We start from the raw sequence: 17,102 nt of genomic DNA on the forward strand, positions 1-17,102 counted from the left end.
AACAAGCAGGCTTAGTGGTGAAGAATGAAACAGAGAGCAGGGTAGGTGTTTTCTGTAATGTTCCCACTGATATATATGGTAAAATACATGAGTGTGCTTCATCTCTGGTTCACTTTAAGGCGGAACTTTAAACTCCTTTAACTCCCTAGCGGTATTGACCTATATCCGTCCATAAAAACATGCTGTGAACAGTATAAACATGCATACACATCAATACTCTCCTGCACTGTATACTAGACCCTTGCTTGAAACATTTTGGCAAGTTACAGGGAAAAAAAAAAGTTTTAAAAATAAATGTTATCACTTTTTACACAGAAATCCTGGGGAAATTGAACACTAAAGAGGTTAAAAAGCAAGCAGTTTCACTTACCGGAGGCTTCTCCAAGTTCCCAGCAGCTGTCCTGTCCTGCGCCGGTCCCGCACGATCCTCCGTTCTGCCGCCGCCAGCTCGTTTTGTTACCGTCAGCTTGCAAGTCGACTGCAACTGCGCTTGCGCATCCCGGGCTACGCAAAGCTTTCTTCGCGTTCCAGCCCGCAATACCGTCCTGCGCCATTAGAGCAGGTTGCTATTGCGGCCTGGAACACGAAGTAAGCTTTGCGTAGCCGGGGGCGCGCAGCTGCCATCGACTTAAAAGCCGACAGTAACAAAACGAGCTGGCGGGGCAGAACGGAGGATCGTGCGGGACCGGCGCAGGACAGGACAGCTGCTGGGAACGGTTTATTTTTGAAGGAGTTTTAAGTTCTGCTTAAAAGCACGTTCTCAATGGGGCGATTACCACTAAAGCGCCATCGCAATATGGCGGTGATCTCACAAACCAAATTGCAGATCGCCGGCAATTGTAAAATGCGCTACATGCAGCATTTTACTGTGATTTTACAGCAATCCCCCATTTGCGAGAGTGTACAGTGATTTTACTGCGCTAATTGCAGTAAAGTCACCAGCGCAAAATGCTGATGCTAATTGCTAGCGTTATGCGACTGCAAGCGAGAAGGGGCCCTAACCCTCCTCTCGTGTTATGACAGGTGAACCTGGGACACAGAGGGGGGCCGCCATAGACTGGATCTCTGTCTCATTACCCTGCTGAATTACTTATGGACATCCCCCCTCTGCAGCCCCCCTACTGGGCACCGCCATTGTCCCTCACACTGATCCAGCACAAATATCAGCTGATTGGAGGGACGGGGGCGGAGCCTGTGCGACCACAAAGAACATTCCAATGTAGGGACGTCTTTCATCGTTTATTTAACCCCTTCAGCGTCCTCTTCTCGGAATCCTGAACTTTCCCGGATTAGGGAAGGTGTGCTGGGAAAGGATCTGAAGATTCCAGCATATCGGCTTTTCACAGATCTCCGCTCTATAAGCCCCCCTCTCAGTATTAGTCTGCCCTGTGAGTCATTCCATTATGAGATCCTCCAGCTCATTTAAAAGGAAACAGCGGCCAAAAACAACATTCCAAGGAATTGGGACAACCGAAAGTGGTGACTCCTCAGTTCCCAGCAGAGGCTGAGGGTTAAGCTTTGTAAACACAACTGTTTTTACACTACATGGAAGTGGTATTGGGCAATCGAGATTGTGTGCGCACACGTCCATACACCTCTCAGTCTGCCAACAGATCAGAGAGGGATAAATTGACTGCTCACACACACTGTAGACAGATTTCAAATGGATTCTAGCATGAACGTTATAGGAAATTGTCCTAGCATCGTTGCAGCTGCCTGTCGGGCTAACATTCCCCCCATTACCACACCTCCCCCCCCCCTCACGGTGGTAATTTGGCAAATCGGCCTACTGACATTTAAGTCACTACATAATCTGGGCCCTGGATACATGAAAGAAATGTTACAGCTGCGTAGTAATCCCTGCAATCTCCGATCCACAGGTTCTAATAATCTAGTCATACCCATCCACTTGGAAACGTTTGGTCCCAGAGCTTTCTGTCATGCTGCTCCTACATTATGGAGCTCCTTACATCAGCAGATCAGGACAGCTCCATCCCTGGACGTGTTTAAACCCAGACTGAAAACCCACCTGTTCAGTTTGGCATTTGCAGAAATATAACTTTTGTTGTTTGAATACTTCAACTACTGAATCTGAGAGAGCCTAAGCGCTTTGAGTCCTATGGGAGAAAAGCGCTATAGAAATGTTATTGTCAATTCAAAAGGAGAGCACTTGCCATGGACCCCGAAAGACACATACACTTGGGGAAGGAAAGGGGGGTCTGGGACCGGCTAGGGATCCATCAGTCATTGAGAAATTGAATGCCGTAACCACCGTGCATCTGATCGAGCCCTTGTGATCGCCATTTTCCAGCATGTTTGATCCATCTTTCCATCCATCGTTTGAAACAATCGGTGGCCATTTTGTGTCATCAATATCTGCCAGATTTAAGCATTAAGATAGGATCGGTTGGATATCGATGCCAAAAATCGAGTAATGTATGGGGACCCTTAGTGTGGAGGGCACCATCCACTTCTCCAAAGCTTTACTCCTTATTTTAAACTAGGGGCTATTGTCTAGATCTTGAAGTCAGGTTTGTTAAGTATTCAAAAGCTAACAGGTCCCAATAGGAAGAAACTAAAGCTGAATTATCGCAAGTTTCCTTCTGTTTTAAGAAGGCAAATCACCCCAAGCATTGCTTTATAGTATGAGGGATTTTTCAGTCTCTTTTAGTCCGCTGTACATTCCTAGTGGTTTGGGCAGAGGCATATCTAGAGGGGTGCAGGCATGCCACAGAACCATGGGCGCCATGCCTGCCCCTGTGCCTACCCTTCACTCATGACCTCAAATCAGATTCATTCTGTTATTTAGGGAACGCAGCTACTTAATTTATGCAAATTAATATCAAAATATATAAATATATATAATATCAAATATATAAAATATCAAAATATATAAAATCAAACAAAAAAAAAAATGAGTTTTACTCACCTAGGGCTTCCAATAGCCCCCTGCAGCTGTTCGGTGCCCTCGCCATCTCCCTCCGATCCTCCTGGCCCCGCCGGCAGCCACTTCCTGTTTCGGTGACAGGAGCTGACAGGCTGGGGACGCGAGTGATTCTTCGCGTTCCCAGACACTTTAGCACCCTCTATGCTGCTATATGGTATATGATATATGCTATAGTAGCATAGATGGCGCTATTGTGGCCAGGAACGCGAAGAATCACTCGCGTCCCCCGCCTGTCAGCTCCTGTCACGGAAACAGGAAGTGGCTGCCGGCGGGGCCAGGAGGATCGGAGGGAAACGGCGAGGGCACCTGACAGCTGCAGCGGGCTATTGGAAGCCCCAGGTGAGTAAAACTCAAATTTTTTTTTTGACTTAAGTGTCCCTTTAAAGCTGAATTATTGCAAGTTTCCTTGTGTTTTAAAGGAATGATCCTAGGTAAAAAAAAAAAAAGTTCCACTCACCTGGGGCTTCCTCCAGCCCGGGGCAGCCGGACCATGTGACCCGCGCCGTGGAGTGCAGAAGATACCGACCCGGAACCCGACCTGGCGAGGTCGGGTCCGCCAGCAAAGAGGGCCGGGAGACGCAGGTGCTGCGGCGGGGGCACAGGACGGCTGCCCCGGGCTGGAGGAAGCCCCAGGTAAGTGGAACTTTTTTTTTTTACCTTGTATCATTCCTTTAAGAAGGCAAGTCAGGCCAAGCATTGCTTTTTAGTAGGAGGGCTTTTCAGTCTCTTAGCCCCCTGTACATTCCTAGTGGTGTGGGTCACCCTGAGCTGCTCGGTTACTCTGTGAAACTAACCAAACACTGACCCTACATTCACAGAAATCTTAACTAACGACATACCCTAAACTAGCATACCTACCCCTAGGCTCCATGCCAATGTCTGCCAGCAGACATACAACTCACCTCAGAGCCGGTCATAGCACCAATGGGTGCCCGGGGCAAAATAAACCTGCCTCCCCAGCAAATTCACCCCCCAGCTGGCTGGTGACAGCCCATTCTTCCCAAATCTCGTCCCTGGGGTGCCTGCAACGTCTTTGTCAGCATAGCAACTCACCTGTTCTGCCGCGCTGCCCCAGTCCATGTCCTCATCTTCATCCTTCTAGGGGCGGCTCTGCTCAGTGACTGGACGTATGTTATTACGTAATGACATGCAATGGGTCATACAGAAGAGGCAGCCAGTGAGGATGAAGACAGGAAGCATGGATGGACCACCACGCTGGGACAGGTGAGTCACTATGCTGATAAAACTTTACAGGGGCCTCGGGCAGCACAAGCCAGGGGGGGGACTTGACTCAGCTGTCCTCCAACCAATGAGAGCACAGATACTGGTAGATTCAGGGCCCTCATTGGTTTGGGGAGCACCTGAAGGGTCTGAGCACCAAACAAAAGAAGTCAAATCCTCAACGTCAGAGCTGGGGTCTCTCTAAGCTTGTGTGAGAGGATTAGGAATAGAATAAAGGTTCTGGAACCATCCTTGTGGTGGATGGACTTTAGAAACCGTGGCAACCTGCCATATTCCTCATGCACAGCACTGCACATCATACCTTCACCTAGCATGTGTCATGGATTTACCTGTATCAGCTCCTCCGTCCAGATCTTGTTGTCCATCTTCAGACTCCGCACTTTGCTGATGTTGGGCCCGAGGCTGCGATGCTCTCCTGAGATACACAAGGCATAAAATAAGGGATGGATAGAAGGTCCACAACAACATGGCTGTCTGCAACAACATGGCCTCCAGTGGCCGTACAGTATAATCATGCATACCCTAGCTTGCTGATATAATCTACCATAGCTGCACAAATCACTTCTTTATTCCTTTACTTCTCAGGGTTCTGCAGCCAGGTAGGGATTTCCTAAGCCAAGGGCTTCCTTGCATGTGCTCTGTGTTGGGGGAGTGGAAGGATTCTGACTTCACTGACGCTTAAAGGGAAGAGGTGAGAGAGATATGAAGGCTGACATGTCACAGGCGTAGCTGGGGTTTTCAGCCCCCCGGAACAAAGACAGTTTTGTCTGTTACTTTGGCCCTTTATTGATCGTAAACTAGCTGCAGCGTGTGCTGCACGGAGGCGGAGTAGGTAACAGGGCAACATCTGCAAGGTGACTACCTATACTGCAGGGACATCCGGTCACCCATACTGGGGGGACATCCTTTAAACAGGGTGGCCCTAAAGTTATTGCCCTGCTTGGGGCCCTGTGTGGTCTTAATCCAGTTCTGCAGTGGTATAGTGGTTAGCGCTCTCACCTTGCAGCACGGGGTCCGGGTCCAAATCCCAGCCAGGGCACTAGCTGCATTCAGTTTGTATGTACTCCCCGTGTCTGAGTGGGTTTCATCCAGGCACTCCGGTTTCCTCCCACATTCAAAACACACAGATCAGTTAATTGGCTTTTCATTCAAACTGGAAACTGGCCCTAGACTACAATGGACTATGGTAGGGATTAGATTGTGAGCTCCTCTGAGGGATTGTTAGTGAAAAGACTATAATTAATCTGTAAACTGCTGCGGAAGACGTCAGTGCTATATAAATAATAAATACAAATAATAATCTCTGCTGCCTCCAGTATGTACAGTATAAGCTGTTACTCTGTGCCTGTACTGATAATAAACTAGCTGCGGTGTGTGCTGATCTCTGCTACCTCCAGTATGTACAGTATAAGCTGTTACTCTGTGCCTGTACTGATAGTAAACTAGCAACAGTGTGTGCTGATCTCTGCTACCTCCAGTATGTACAGTATAAGCTGTTACTCTGTGCCTGTACTGATAATAAACTAGCTGCGGTGTGTGCTGATCTCTGCTACCTCCAGTATGTACAGTATAAGCTGTTACTCTGTGCCTGTACTGATAGTAAACTAGCAACAGTGTGTGCTGATCTCTGCTACCTCCAGTATGTACAGTATAAGCTGTTACTCTGTGCCTGTACTGATAATAAACTAGCTGCAGTGTGTGCTGATCTCTGCTACCTCCAGTATGTAGAGTATAAGCTGTTACTCTGTGCCTGTACTGATAGTAAACTAGATGCAGTGTGTGCTGATCCCTGCTACTTCCAGTATGTACTGTATAAGCTGTCACTCTGTGCCTGTACGGATAGTAATCTAGCTGCAGTGTGTGCTGATCTCTGCTACTTCCAGTATGCCCAATATAAGCAGTTACTCTGTTCCTGTACTGATAGTAAACTAGCTGCAGTGTGTGCTGATCTCTGCTACTTCCAGTATGTACTGTATAAGCTGTCACTCTGTTCCTGTACTGATAGTAATATAGCTGCAGTGTGTGCTGATCTCTGCTACTTCCAGTATGCCCAATATAAGCAGTTACTCTGTTCTTGTACTGATAGTAAACTAGCTGCAGTGTGTGCTGATCTCTGCTACTTCCAGTATGTACTGTATAAGCTGTCACTCTGTGCCTGTACTGATAGTAATCTAGCTGCAGCTTGTGCTGATCTCTGCTGCCTCCAGTATGCCCAATATACGCAGTTACTCTGTTCATGTACTGATAGTAAACTAGCTGCAGTGTGTGCTGATCTCTGCTACTTCCAGTATGCCCAATATAAGCAGTTACTCTGTTCTTGTACTGATAGTAAACTAGCTGCAGTGTGTGCTAATCTCTGCTACTTCCAGTATGTACAGTATAAGCTATTACTCTGTGCCTGTACTGATAGTAAACTAGCTGCAGTGTGTGCTGATCTCTGCTGCCTCCAGTATGTACAGTATAAGGTGTTACTCTGTGCCTGTACTGATAGTAAGCTAGCTGCAGTGTGTGCTGATCTCTGCTACCTCCAGTATGTACAGTATAAGGTGTTACTCTGTGCCTGTACTGATAGTACACTAGCTGCAGTGTGTGCTGATCTCTGCTGCCTCCAGTATGTACAGTATAAGCTGTTACTCTGTGCCTGTACTGATAGTAAACTAGTTGCATTGTGTGCTGATCTCTGCTACCTCCAGTATGTCCAGTATATGCTGTTACTCTGTGCCTGTACTGATAGTAAGCTAGCTTGCAGTGTGTGCTGATCTCTGCTGCCTCCAGTATGTACAGTATAAGCTGTTACTCTGTGCCTGTACTGATAGTAAACTAGCTGCAGTGGGTGCTGATCTCTGCTGCCTCCAGTATGTACAGTATAAGCTGTTACTCTGTGCCTGGACTGTTAGTAAACTAGCTGCAGTGTGTGCTGATCTCTGCTGCCTCCAGTGTGTACAGTATAAGCAGTTACTCTGTTCCTGTACTGATAGTAAACTAGTTGCATTGTGTGCTGCTCTCTGCTGCCTCCAGTATGTACAGTATAAGCTGTTACTCTGTGCCTGTACTGATAGTAAACTAGTTGCATTGTGTGCTGATCTCTGCTGCCTCCAGTATGTACAGTATAAGCTGTTACTCTGTGCCTGTACTGATAGTAAACTAGCTGCAGTGTGTGCTGATCTCTGCTACCTCCAGTATGTACAGTATAAGCCTCTGTGCCTGTACTGATAGTAAACTAGCTGCAGTGGGTGCTGATCTCTGCTGCCTCCAGTATGTACAGTATAAGCTGTTACTCTGTGCCTGTACTGATGGTAAACTAGCTGCAGTGTGTGCTGATCTCTGCTGCCTCCAGTATGTACAGTATAAGCTGTTACTCTGTGCCTGTACTGATAGTAAACTAGCTGCAGCGTGTGCTGATCTCGGCTACCTCCAGTATGTACAGTATAAGCTGTTACTGTGTGCCTGTACTGATAGTAAACTAGCTGCAGTGTGTGCGGATCTCTGCTACCTCCAGTATAAGCTGTTATTCTGAGTCTGTACTGATAGTAAGCTAGCTGCAGTGTGTGCTGCTCTCTGCTGCCTCCAGTATGTATGATAAGCTCACAGGTCACCTTCAGGGAACACTGCAGGCATGGCAGCATATTTAGCAGAGATTAGAGAAGGTGGGATAAACCACGATACACAGGCAGTTGTTTCACGCTAGATTCTTAGCACAGGCCAACCTAACCAGCCCCAAAGTACACCTAAAGTGAGAGGGATATGGAGGCTGCCATATTTATTGTGTTTTATAATGCACATTGCCTGGCTATCCCGCTGATCCTCTGCCTCTAATACATTAAGCCATAGACCCTGAACAAGCATGCAGCAGATCAGGTGCTTATGACTGAAGTATAGCTCCCAACTGTCCCTTTTTCGGAGGGACAGTCCCTCTTTGGGAGCCCTGTACCTCTTTCTCCCTCATTTGTCCCTATTTCAGGACTTTGTCCCTCTTTCTATGTAAATATATATATTTTACTACCAAAAAGTGTGTTTGATTGACTTTAAACTTTATTTCCATCCTTTAAATTGATATATTACTCATTTTAAAATGTTAAAATGAAGGAAAATGACCCAGGATAGAAAGGACCAGTGTGGTTTGAATTATAAAACAACATATTTTTTCATGAAATTTTTATCGTATGCGTGACTAGGGGTGTTGTGGGGGCGTGGTCAGGGGCGTGGCGTGGGTGTGGCTTAAGTGTCCCACTTTCTCATCTCCAAAAGTTGGGAGGTCTGCTGAAGTGTTACTGGATTAGCCACATACTGGTTTCAGGTGAAATTCAGACTCTACTGCAGCCCAAAAAAATTAAAAAATCAGCAGGCCGGCAGCAGGTATTGTTTAAAATGAAATAAATATGGTAGCCTCTATACGTCTCTAACCTCGGGTTTCATTTGAAGTCCCCAGCAAGCAAGAAAATACTCAAAACAAAGTTAATGTGGTTAAAATGTCTTTTTTTCCCTGTGGGGACAAAAAATAAAGAATCATTTATTTTCCCTGTGGAAAAAAAAAACCAAAGTGATGATGCCTTAAAGGGCCACTATCGTGAAAAAAAATGGCAGTTAAAATCTGACAGAACCGACAGGTTTTGGGCCAGTCCATCTCCTCATGGGGGATTCTCATGGTTTTCTTTGTTTTTAACAGCATTTCCTGAACAGCAGTTGCAAACTGACAAAATAGTGTGCAAGTGATTAGGGAGGCCGGCTGGTATCTTACTATTCTGGCAGTTAAACTGCTGTTCAGGAAATGCTGTTGAAAACAAAGAAAACCCTGAGAATCTCCCATGAGGAGATGGACTTGCCCAAAACTTGTCAGTTCTGTCAGATTTTAACTGCCTACTATTTTTTGCAATAGTGGTCCTTTAACAGGATAAAGGGCCTGGTTGTTGTTCACATTTAAAGGGAACCTAAACTGAGAGGATATGGATGTTTCCTTTTACACAATACCAGTTGCCTGGCAGTCCTGCTGATCTCTTTGGCTGGAGTAGTGGCTGAATCTAAAGCCCAATCTACACGATACGATTCTTTGTGCGATTCGATTACGATTCTATTTGCGATCTGATCAAATCCGAAATGTCCGATCGGGATTCAATTCGATTTGCCATTGTTTTGCAATGGCAAATCAAATTGAATTGAATCCCAATCGGACATGTCGGATTTAATCAGATCATAAATAGAATCGTAATCGAATCGCACAAAGAATCGTATCGTGTAGATTGGGCTATACTCCTGAAACAAGCATGCAGCTAATCCAGTCTGACTTCAGTCAGAGCACCTGATCTGCATGCTTGTTCAGGGGCTGTGGCTGAAAGCATTATAGTCACAGGATCAGCAGGAAAGTCAGGAAAGTGGTATTATTTTAAAAGGAAAAATCCATATCCTTCTCAGCTTAGGTTCCCTTTAGCATTTCTCTCCGCCCCCCCCCCCCCCCCCACACACACACACGCATTTTTTTAACACAAGTAAAAAACACGTGACACATGGTTTTGTAAACATGCAAATATTTAACAAAAAAAGTATCTGAATAAAAATGTTCAGAGTCCAGCAGAGATTTGCGTATAATGAGGATCGCGGAGCCGCTCACCTGCGCACTTTTTACAGATGACCAGACACAGGTTGACGGAGGCCCAGTCCGGATTGGGCGCCTCGCAGTCGGCGCAATGTCTGTTGCCCTCCACCGACCAAATCTTCTTGGCGACCTCCAGGTTGGACAGAGCGCCGGCCACCGATTGCATCATGGCTTCCACCCAATCTCCGCGCTCCTGCTCGCTGTCTGCGATGAAGCTGGAGAGAGAAGGGTGGTCAGGGACGCGGGTGAGGTCAGGAGAAGTCTCAATAATAGCATATTCCTCTCCCTGCCTGAGTACGGCTCATCGGTTACAGCAGAACGCTCTCTGAAGGTACAACACCCGCCAGACAGGAAGTCTACTGACATGTACCAAGTTCCTGAGGTGCCAAGGGTCTTATCTGTGAGTCCAGAGTCCAACAAGTAGGATTGCCTATGACTAATACTGTGCTCAGGAGAGAATTACACCACTTCACATCAGAAGTCTACATATATCATACAAGCATTTATTACTATGTATTTATGTATCACTGACATCTTCTGCTGCACTCTACAAGTCATGCCACTGACTGTCCTCAGAGGAGCTCACACTCTTATCCTACCATAGGTCATATAGTCCTAGTGTAATGTCCTACCATATTATTACTATATTATTTATATAGCATTGACATCTTCTGCAGCACATTACAGAGTACACAGTCCTGTCACTGACCGTCCTCAGGGGAGCTCACAATCTAATCACACCGTAGTCATAGTGTAATGTCCTACCATATTATTATTATGTATGTATATAGCACTGACATCTTCTGCAGCACATTACAGAGTACATAGTCATGTCACTGACTGTCCTCAGAGGAGCTCACACTCTTATCCTACCATAGTCATAGTGTAATGTCCTACCATATTATTACTATATTATTTATATAGCATTGACATCTTCTGCAGCACATTACAGAGCACACAGTCCTGTCACTGACCGTCCTCAGGGGAGCTCACAATCTAATCACACCGTAGTCATAGTGTAATGTCCTACCATATTATTATTATGTATGTATATAGCACTGACATCTTCTGCAGCACTTTACAGAGTACATAAGTTGGCCATACACTTATAGATTTGCAGCAGATTCGACCATCAGACAGATTTCTGTCAGATGCCTGTCAAGTCGAATCTGACAGGAATCTATCTGATGTGTGCCACACACTAGGAACAGATTTCCAATAGATTTCAGAATTAAATCTATTGGAAATCTATTGAAAATTGATCTAAATGCGTTATTGCACCATTAGATCCAATGCAACTCCAATGCTACTCTGGGCCATTGAGCTGCTGCCAGCAGACCAACCTAGATCTTCCATCCTGTCAGATAGATCAAATCCATCGAAATCAGCTCTGATTTGTAAAGGTGGCCATACACTCGTTCGATTAGCAGCAGATAGATCATCAGATAGATCTCTGTGTTTATAAACATTTTTGACTAGAAACAGATTTCCAATAGATTTCAGTTTGAAATCTATTGAAAATCGATCTGATGGCATTTTTTTGCCATCAGATTTCCATTAGGGCCAATGCAAACTGATAAGCAATCTCATCAGATCGACCTAAATTTTCCACCCTGCCGCAAATCGGTCGATTGGTCAATCGATTTGCAATCGAAGAATGGATTGATCGATCGGCCAGAAATCGGTTGAGTCTATGGGCCCCTTTAGAATCAATTTCCAATCGATCGATCTATTCTATAGAGTCGATTGATCGATGGATGGCTGAATTCGACCAGTGCATGGGCTCCTATAGTCATGTCACTGACTGTCGTCAGAGAATCTTGCAATCTAATCCTACCATAGTCATAGTCTAATGTCCTGATTGGACCACAGCCCCCCCAGCCCCACCCCTAGACCGCCCCTCCTCTCCTCACCTGAAGGTCTTGTACGGAGTGGTCAGATCGAAGCTCTTTTTGTCCACCTCCTTTACATTGCCGACGTTCATGTCAATAGAGGTGATTCCGACCCCGGAGACATAATCCTGGGAAGACAAGAGAACCTGTCACTGCTTCCTGCCGCCTCCTCTGTCTCTGCTGCTCTGAGCAAAAGTTATGAAATGAGGATAAAGGCAGTGATGTGCCAGGGGAAGTGCGGGGGGGGGGGGGGGGGGACAGTAACTGGCAGAGGCACCTGGACACACCGTGAGCTGTAACAGCAGGCATAGACATAACCTGGCTGGGCGGGCCTGTCACGTAAGTAGGTCAGAAGCTGGTGCCCGAAGCTCTTAGCTTTGGTGGCTGGAAGCCATGATTACACACTTCAAATGCATTATTAAGGGCAAGTAATAAAAAATATGAACCACTTAAAGTAAACTCGAGGTGAGAGTGATATAGAGGCTGCCATATTTATTTCCTTTTAAACAATACCAGTTGCCTGGCAGCCCTGCTGGTCTATTTGGCTGCAGTAGTGAGCGAATCCCACCAGAAACAAGCATGCAGCTAATCTTGCCAGATCTGACAATAATATCAGAGCACCTGATCTGCTGCATGCTTGTTCAGGGGCTATGGCTAAAAGTGTTAGAGGCAGAGGATCAGCAGGACAGGCAGGCATTGTGCATTGTTTAAAAGGAAATAAATATGGCAGCCTCCATATCACTCTCACCCCGGGTTCACAAGCATTTTAATACAAATTTCTATTCTATTTCTAGAATTTTCTAGATGACAGAATTAACTATTTTTTATTAATACTTTAAGCATTTGAGGAAGGTCGGATACAGTGCTACTTATTGAATACATTGGGCTTGATTCATATCAAGTCACGCTGCTTTAGCTTAATCACCCGTAGTGCGCCCTCTGCACACCTTACATAGCAGAGCTCGCTGCCATGTAAGGCCTGTGCCTTCCTTAGTTACGCGCATTGCAATGCGCAAAGTAATGCGCGTAACATTAACTGTGGGTCGCCCTGCTTCTGAGAAGTATCGCTACCGCAATATTTTACCCGCGGCCACTACTGTATTAATTTACATAGCAATGGTAGCGATACTTCTCAGAAGCAGGGCTACCCACAGTTTATGTTACGCGCATTGCTTTGTGCGTAACTAAGGAAGGCACAGGCCTTACATGGCAGCGCGCACTGCTATGTAAGGTGTGCATAGCACGCACTACGGGTCATTAAGCCGATCTTATTTAGCAGCACGGCTTGATGAATCAAACCCATTGGCCTAACCTAATTCCGGGTGGAGACCTGGTTGTCTCTGGTTCTGAACTATACTTTTAGTGGATCCAGGTGTGGTCTGGTTTGACTCCCTGGTAACGCACATTGATTGGGTTGTAGCTCTGAGGATCTATTGTGATATGGCAGCTTGGTGTTTAAAGTAACCATTCATCTGGGATTTGCCTGTATTCTGGGACGGATAGGGCCGTTATATTTAACTTCATGCACCACACCTTATCTCGGTTTTCTTGGTCTGTTAATTAAAGTGGTGCGAAATTTAAGAGTGAGGATCCAAGTCCTAAAACCCTGGTCTACAGAGTAATGTAACTAACAGGCGGTTAACAAACATTTGAAAGACAGTACAGGCCTATTTGTGACACTGGGGATGGTGAGAAGTGAGAGCACAAGGTTTAGCCTCACACCAACCTCGCCATTCTTGTAGAGATAGACCTTATCCCCGGCCACCACCACAAACATCTTCGGCTTGCATCCCTTCATCTCCAGGAGGCCATATTTGTCTGGATTCTCCGAGGAGAAGGTGGAAGTGCTGGACCCTCTTGCTTTCCTCTCGTCCAGGATCTGCTGCACGGCCCTCACCCAATCATTTCTCTCCGCTGAGGGGAGGAGCACGAGATCAGGAAACATGTCACACTAAACCAATCATCATTCCGGACGTTACACCAGTAATAGTTTATGCAAAACACAGCTGTAACTGGTAAGCCATCTGGCACAGGGCTACACAAGTTAGCACTAGTGTTGCTGTTTTTTGTATTCTTTAGCCTATTGTTGGGCTTTAAAGGACAACTGAAGCCAGAGGGATATGGAGGCTGTCATATTTATTTCCTGGCTATCCTGCTGATCCTCAGAGCAGAGGCCAAGCAGAACAGCCAGACAATGTACATTCTAAATCAAAATAAATATCCATATCCCCTCAGTTCAGGTGTCCTTTAAGGACCGCCTTGGGCAATGTCCCCTAAAAATCTGATGCCCAACCAACACCCGAGTACATTGTTCTCTTACCCACTCCGCCCACCAGAAGCTGCTACATCACGTTCCACACCTTGACCCTCCTCTCCCGTAATAGAGACTAGTGACGTGTCTGTACAGCACTCAGTCCTGAATTGTCACTTGAGGTATTGAGTTACAATCCCTGCGGGTGAGAGTTCTCGTACTTGTGTAGGAGGCCTTCGTTCTGTTATGGGCCCCAGTGGGAGGAATATGCCAGGGGAATGATAAAAGTGTGGCCACCATGACTCCTCCCCATAAGAAGTACGGCCAACATAACTCCTCCCCAAAAGGCATGGCCATCATAACTCCGTCCCCACAAGACGTGTGGCCACCATGACTCCTCCCCCATAACAAGTGTGGCCACGACAACACCTGCGCTGGAGGGCGGGGCCCTGTATTGGAGGGAGAATAAGATGTTGGGGCTTCCCATGGTCCTGGGCCCCCCATGGCTGTAAGTGCTACTCCCCCAGTAGATACACCTCCGCCACCATACCCCATTCATGACGTACGTATTGGCGGCCCTACTTACCATCACTCTCAGCCCGGAACATAAAGTTCCTGTTGGAAGTTGTGACCTCAAACTTCTGATCCCCCATGGAGGAGACTTTGGCTATGGCGCTCGTCTTAATCATCCGCTTGGAGTACACGTCCTGCAGAAGAGACGGCGTAACGCTAGTCACTGTTATTCAGCCACGCCACATGTCGGCCATTTTCCATACATCATTTCATAATGTTACCATATCAATAAGGGCTCAGCCACACTATAAGCGCTTTTCTGAGCGCTTGTGATTAATTAGCGCTTTCTGAGTGCTTTTTAAAAATCGCTCTCATTCACTTTCATTAAAATTGCAGTAAAAATCGTCGCGTATGTGGAAAATCGTGGCAATTTTTACTGCGATTTTAATGAAAGTGAATGGAAGAGATTTTTAAAAAGCGATCAGAAAGCGCTAATCAATCACAAGCACTCAGAAAGGCGCTTATAATGTGAATGAGCGCTAAGGGCCCGTTTAGACTACCCACAGAGCAGTGCAATCATCACATCGCACCTCGTGCAAACTGCATCTCACGTAAGTCAATGGAACAGGTTACATTGACGCGAGTTTCCGTTTGCAGTGTGATGCGACGCAGCTAAAATGATGGATAGCATGCTGCAGTTTCCCGCGGCACGCATCCGATTCCCATAGCGGTAGTATTGGGCCGCATTGCACCGCTAGTGGAACTACCCGTGGCTGGCTGCGATGATCGCATTGCTCCGCGGCAATGCAGCTCATGGAAATAGGCCCGACGAATGGGCGTGGCAAGCACCCCTGCGACCCCTGCCATTGCAGCGGAGCCCAGAGGCATTGCAGGCCCCTCCTCCCTCTCCCCAACTGTAAGTGCTGCCAATTAGCAAAAATCCTCCCTGTTCACACACAAAAATCGTGTGCAGGAGCGAGTGTAATTTTTTCCCGCTTCCAGATGCTACTTCACAGCAGAACACTCTCTGCTGCCATTCGCCGGCTCCCGATCACGTGACCCGCATGGGGTTCTGGGACCAAATGCTATCATTTGTGCAGGGGGGGCCCTATTTAGTCTAGTTACACCCCTGGCCCGGAGAACGAGAAGGTGAGGACAGTCTCTGAATATTAAACCAAACACACACACAAGTACTTCCCCAGCCCTGAGCAGCACTCAGTGATAGAGGCAGTTTTTATCTGAATAGAACAGGGGTGTCAAACTAATAATACAAAATGGGCTGACACTGAACACTGGGACCTAGCCGTGGGCCAACCTCAATGTCTACTGGCTGCCTTATAAAGTTCCCTGGTGTCCAATTACTCCCCTCCAACACCTATACAGTTCCCTGGTGTCCAGTGGTCCCCTCCCTTCCCTATACAGTTCCCTGGTGTCTAGTGGTCCCCTCCCTTCCCTATACAGTTCCCTGGTATCTAGTGGTCCCCTCCCTTCCCTATACAGTTCCCTGGTGTCTAGTGGTCCCCTCCCTTCCCTATACAGTTCCCTGGTGTCTAGTGGTCCCCTCACTTCCCTATACAGTTCCCTGGTGTCTAGTGGTCCTCCCTTCCCTATACAGTTCCCTGGTGTCTAGTGGTCCCCTCCCTTCCCTATACAGTTCCCTGGTGTCTAGTGGTCCCCTCCCTTTCCTATACAATTCCCTGGTGTCTAGTGGTCCTCCCTTCCCTATACAGTTCCCTGGTGTCTAGTGCTCCCCTCCCTTCCCTATACCGTTCCCTGGTGTCTAGTGGTCCTCCCTTCCCGATACAATTCCCTAGTGTTTAGTGCTTCCCCCCTACCACCCCCATATAGCTTCCCTGGTGTTCTAGATCTTCACCCCCAATATAGCTTCCCTGGTGGTCTAGAGTGGGCCAAACAATGCTAAATGGGGAAACCCCTTGAGGGCCAAATTTAATGGAGAGATGGACTAGCCAAAAACCTGTCGGTTCTGTCAGATTTCTTCTACCTACTGTAAATGACAGCAACATAGGAGAAAAGTCATTTATGGCTCATTTTACTCTGGCAGAAAAATACTTCTTATTTCTAAATGTTCACACACATTTTACAATTTTTCGCGATAGTAGTCCTTTAAGTGTCCCTAAATAACACTACATGAACTATTGACCTTTTTCTATCTCTCCCCTGCCCTCAGAACCTGTATTCTGCCAGGAAAACCTTTATGGCTGTACTTTGCTTATCAGTGATGTTTACTATATTCCCGACAAGACAGAAGCTGTCACTTCCAAGCCTAGAAATTAACTCTTTCAGGCAGCAAAATAAAACAAGTAAAAGAGCCTGGCTATTAATATGTTTTGCACTGTACATACACATGTTTATCTCATCATGTCACCTCGCCTCGGGTACACTTTAAGAAACAATGAGGAGAGAGATCTGTTGTGATTTCAGGTGGAAGCGCTGCAGCGTAGGCCGGGGGGGGGGGGGGGGGGCATAGACCAGCAGCTTTGTTTAGGCCTGCATTAGGTATAATATGGAAACTGTGTAATGGACAGACCTTGTCACTGTCGAGGTATCGGAGGTAGTCTTGGTCCAGTTTAACCCATCGCTTCTGGAAAATGTACGACCTGGAGAGGAATAAACAGCATTAGATGAAGGAAGAATGATCGCGTAACA

The 17,102-nt window shown here is 46.6% G+C and overlaps 1 protein-coding gene across 8 annotated transcripts in view; it reads right to left on the reverse strand.

Moving 5' to 3' along the window:
• Positions 1–17,102, reverse strand: part of ARAP1 (ArfGAP with RhoGAP domain, ankyrin repeat and PH domain 1) — a 485,498-nt gene that overhangs the window by 257,215 nt on the left and 211,181 nt on the right. For all 8 annotated transcript variants that reach the window (XM_068266571.1, XM_068266573.1, XM_068266569.1 and 5 more), the window contains 6 exons: positions 16,984–17,053; positions 14,509–14,629; positions 13,398–13,585; positions 11,693–11,799; positions 9,795–9,994; positions 4,519–4,604 (listed from right to left, as the gene is read on the reverse strand). In XM_068266571.1, the coding sequence (XP_068122672.1) occupies positions 4,519–4,604; positions 9,795–9,994; positions 11,693–11,799; positions 13,398–13,585; positions 14,509–14,629; positions 16,984–17,053 (772 nt within the window). The remainder of the gene's footprint in view (positions 1–4,518; positions 4,605–9,794; positions 9,995–11,692; positions 11,800–13,397; positions 13,586–14,508; positions 14,630–16,983; positions 17,054–17,102) is intronic.

This window comes from Hyperolius riggenbachi, chromosome 2, assembly GCF_040937935.1.
Source record: "Hyperolius riggenbachi isolate aHypRig1 chromosome 2, aHypRig1.pri, whole genome shotgun sequence".
NCBI classification, from domain to species: domain Eukaryota; kingdom Metazoa; phylum Chordata; class Amphibia; order Anura; family Hyperoliidae; genus Hyperolius; species Hyperolius riggenbachi.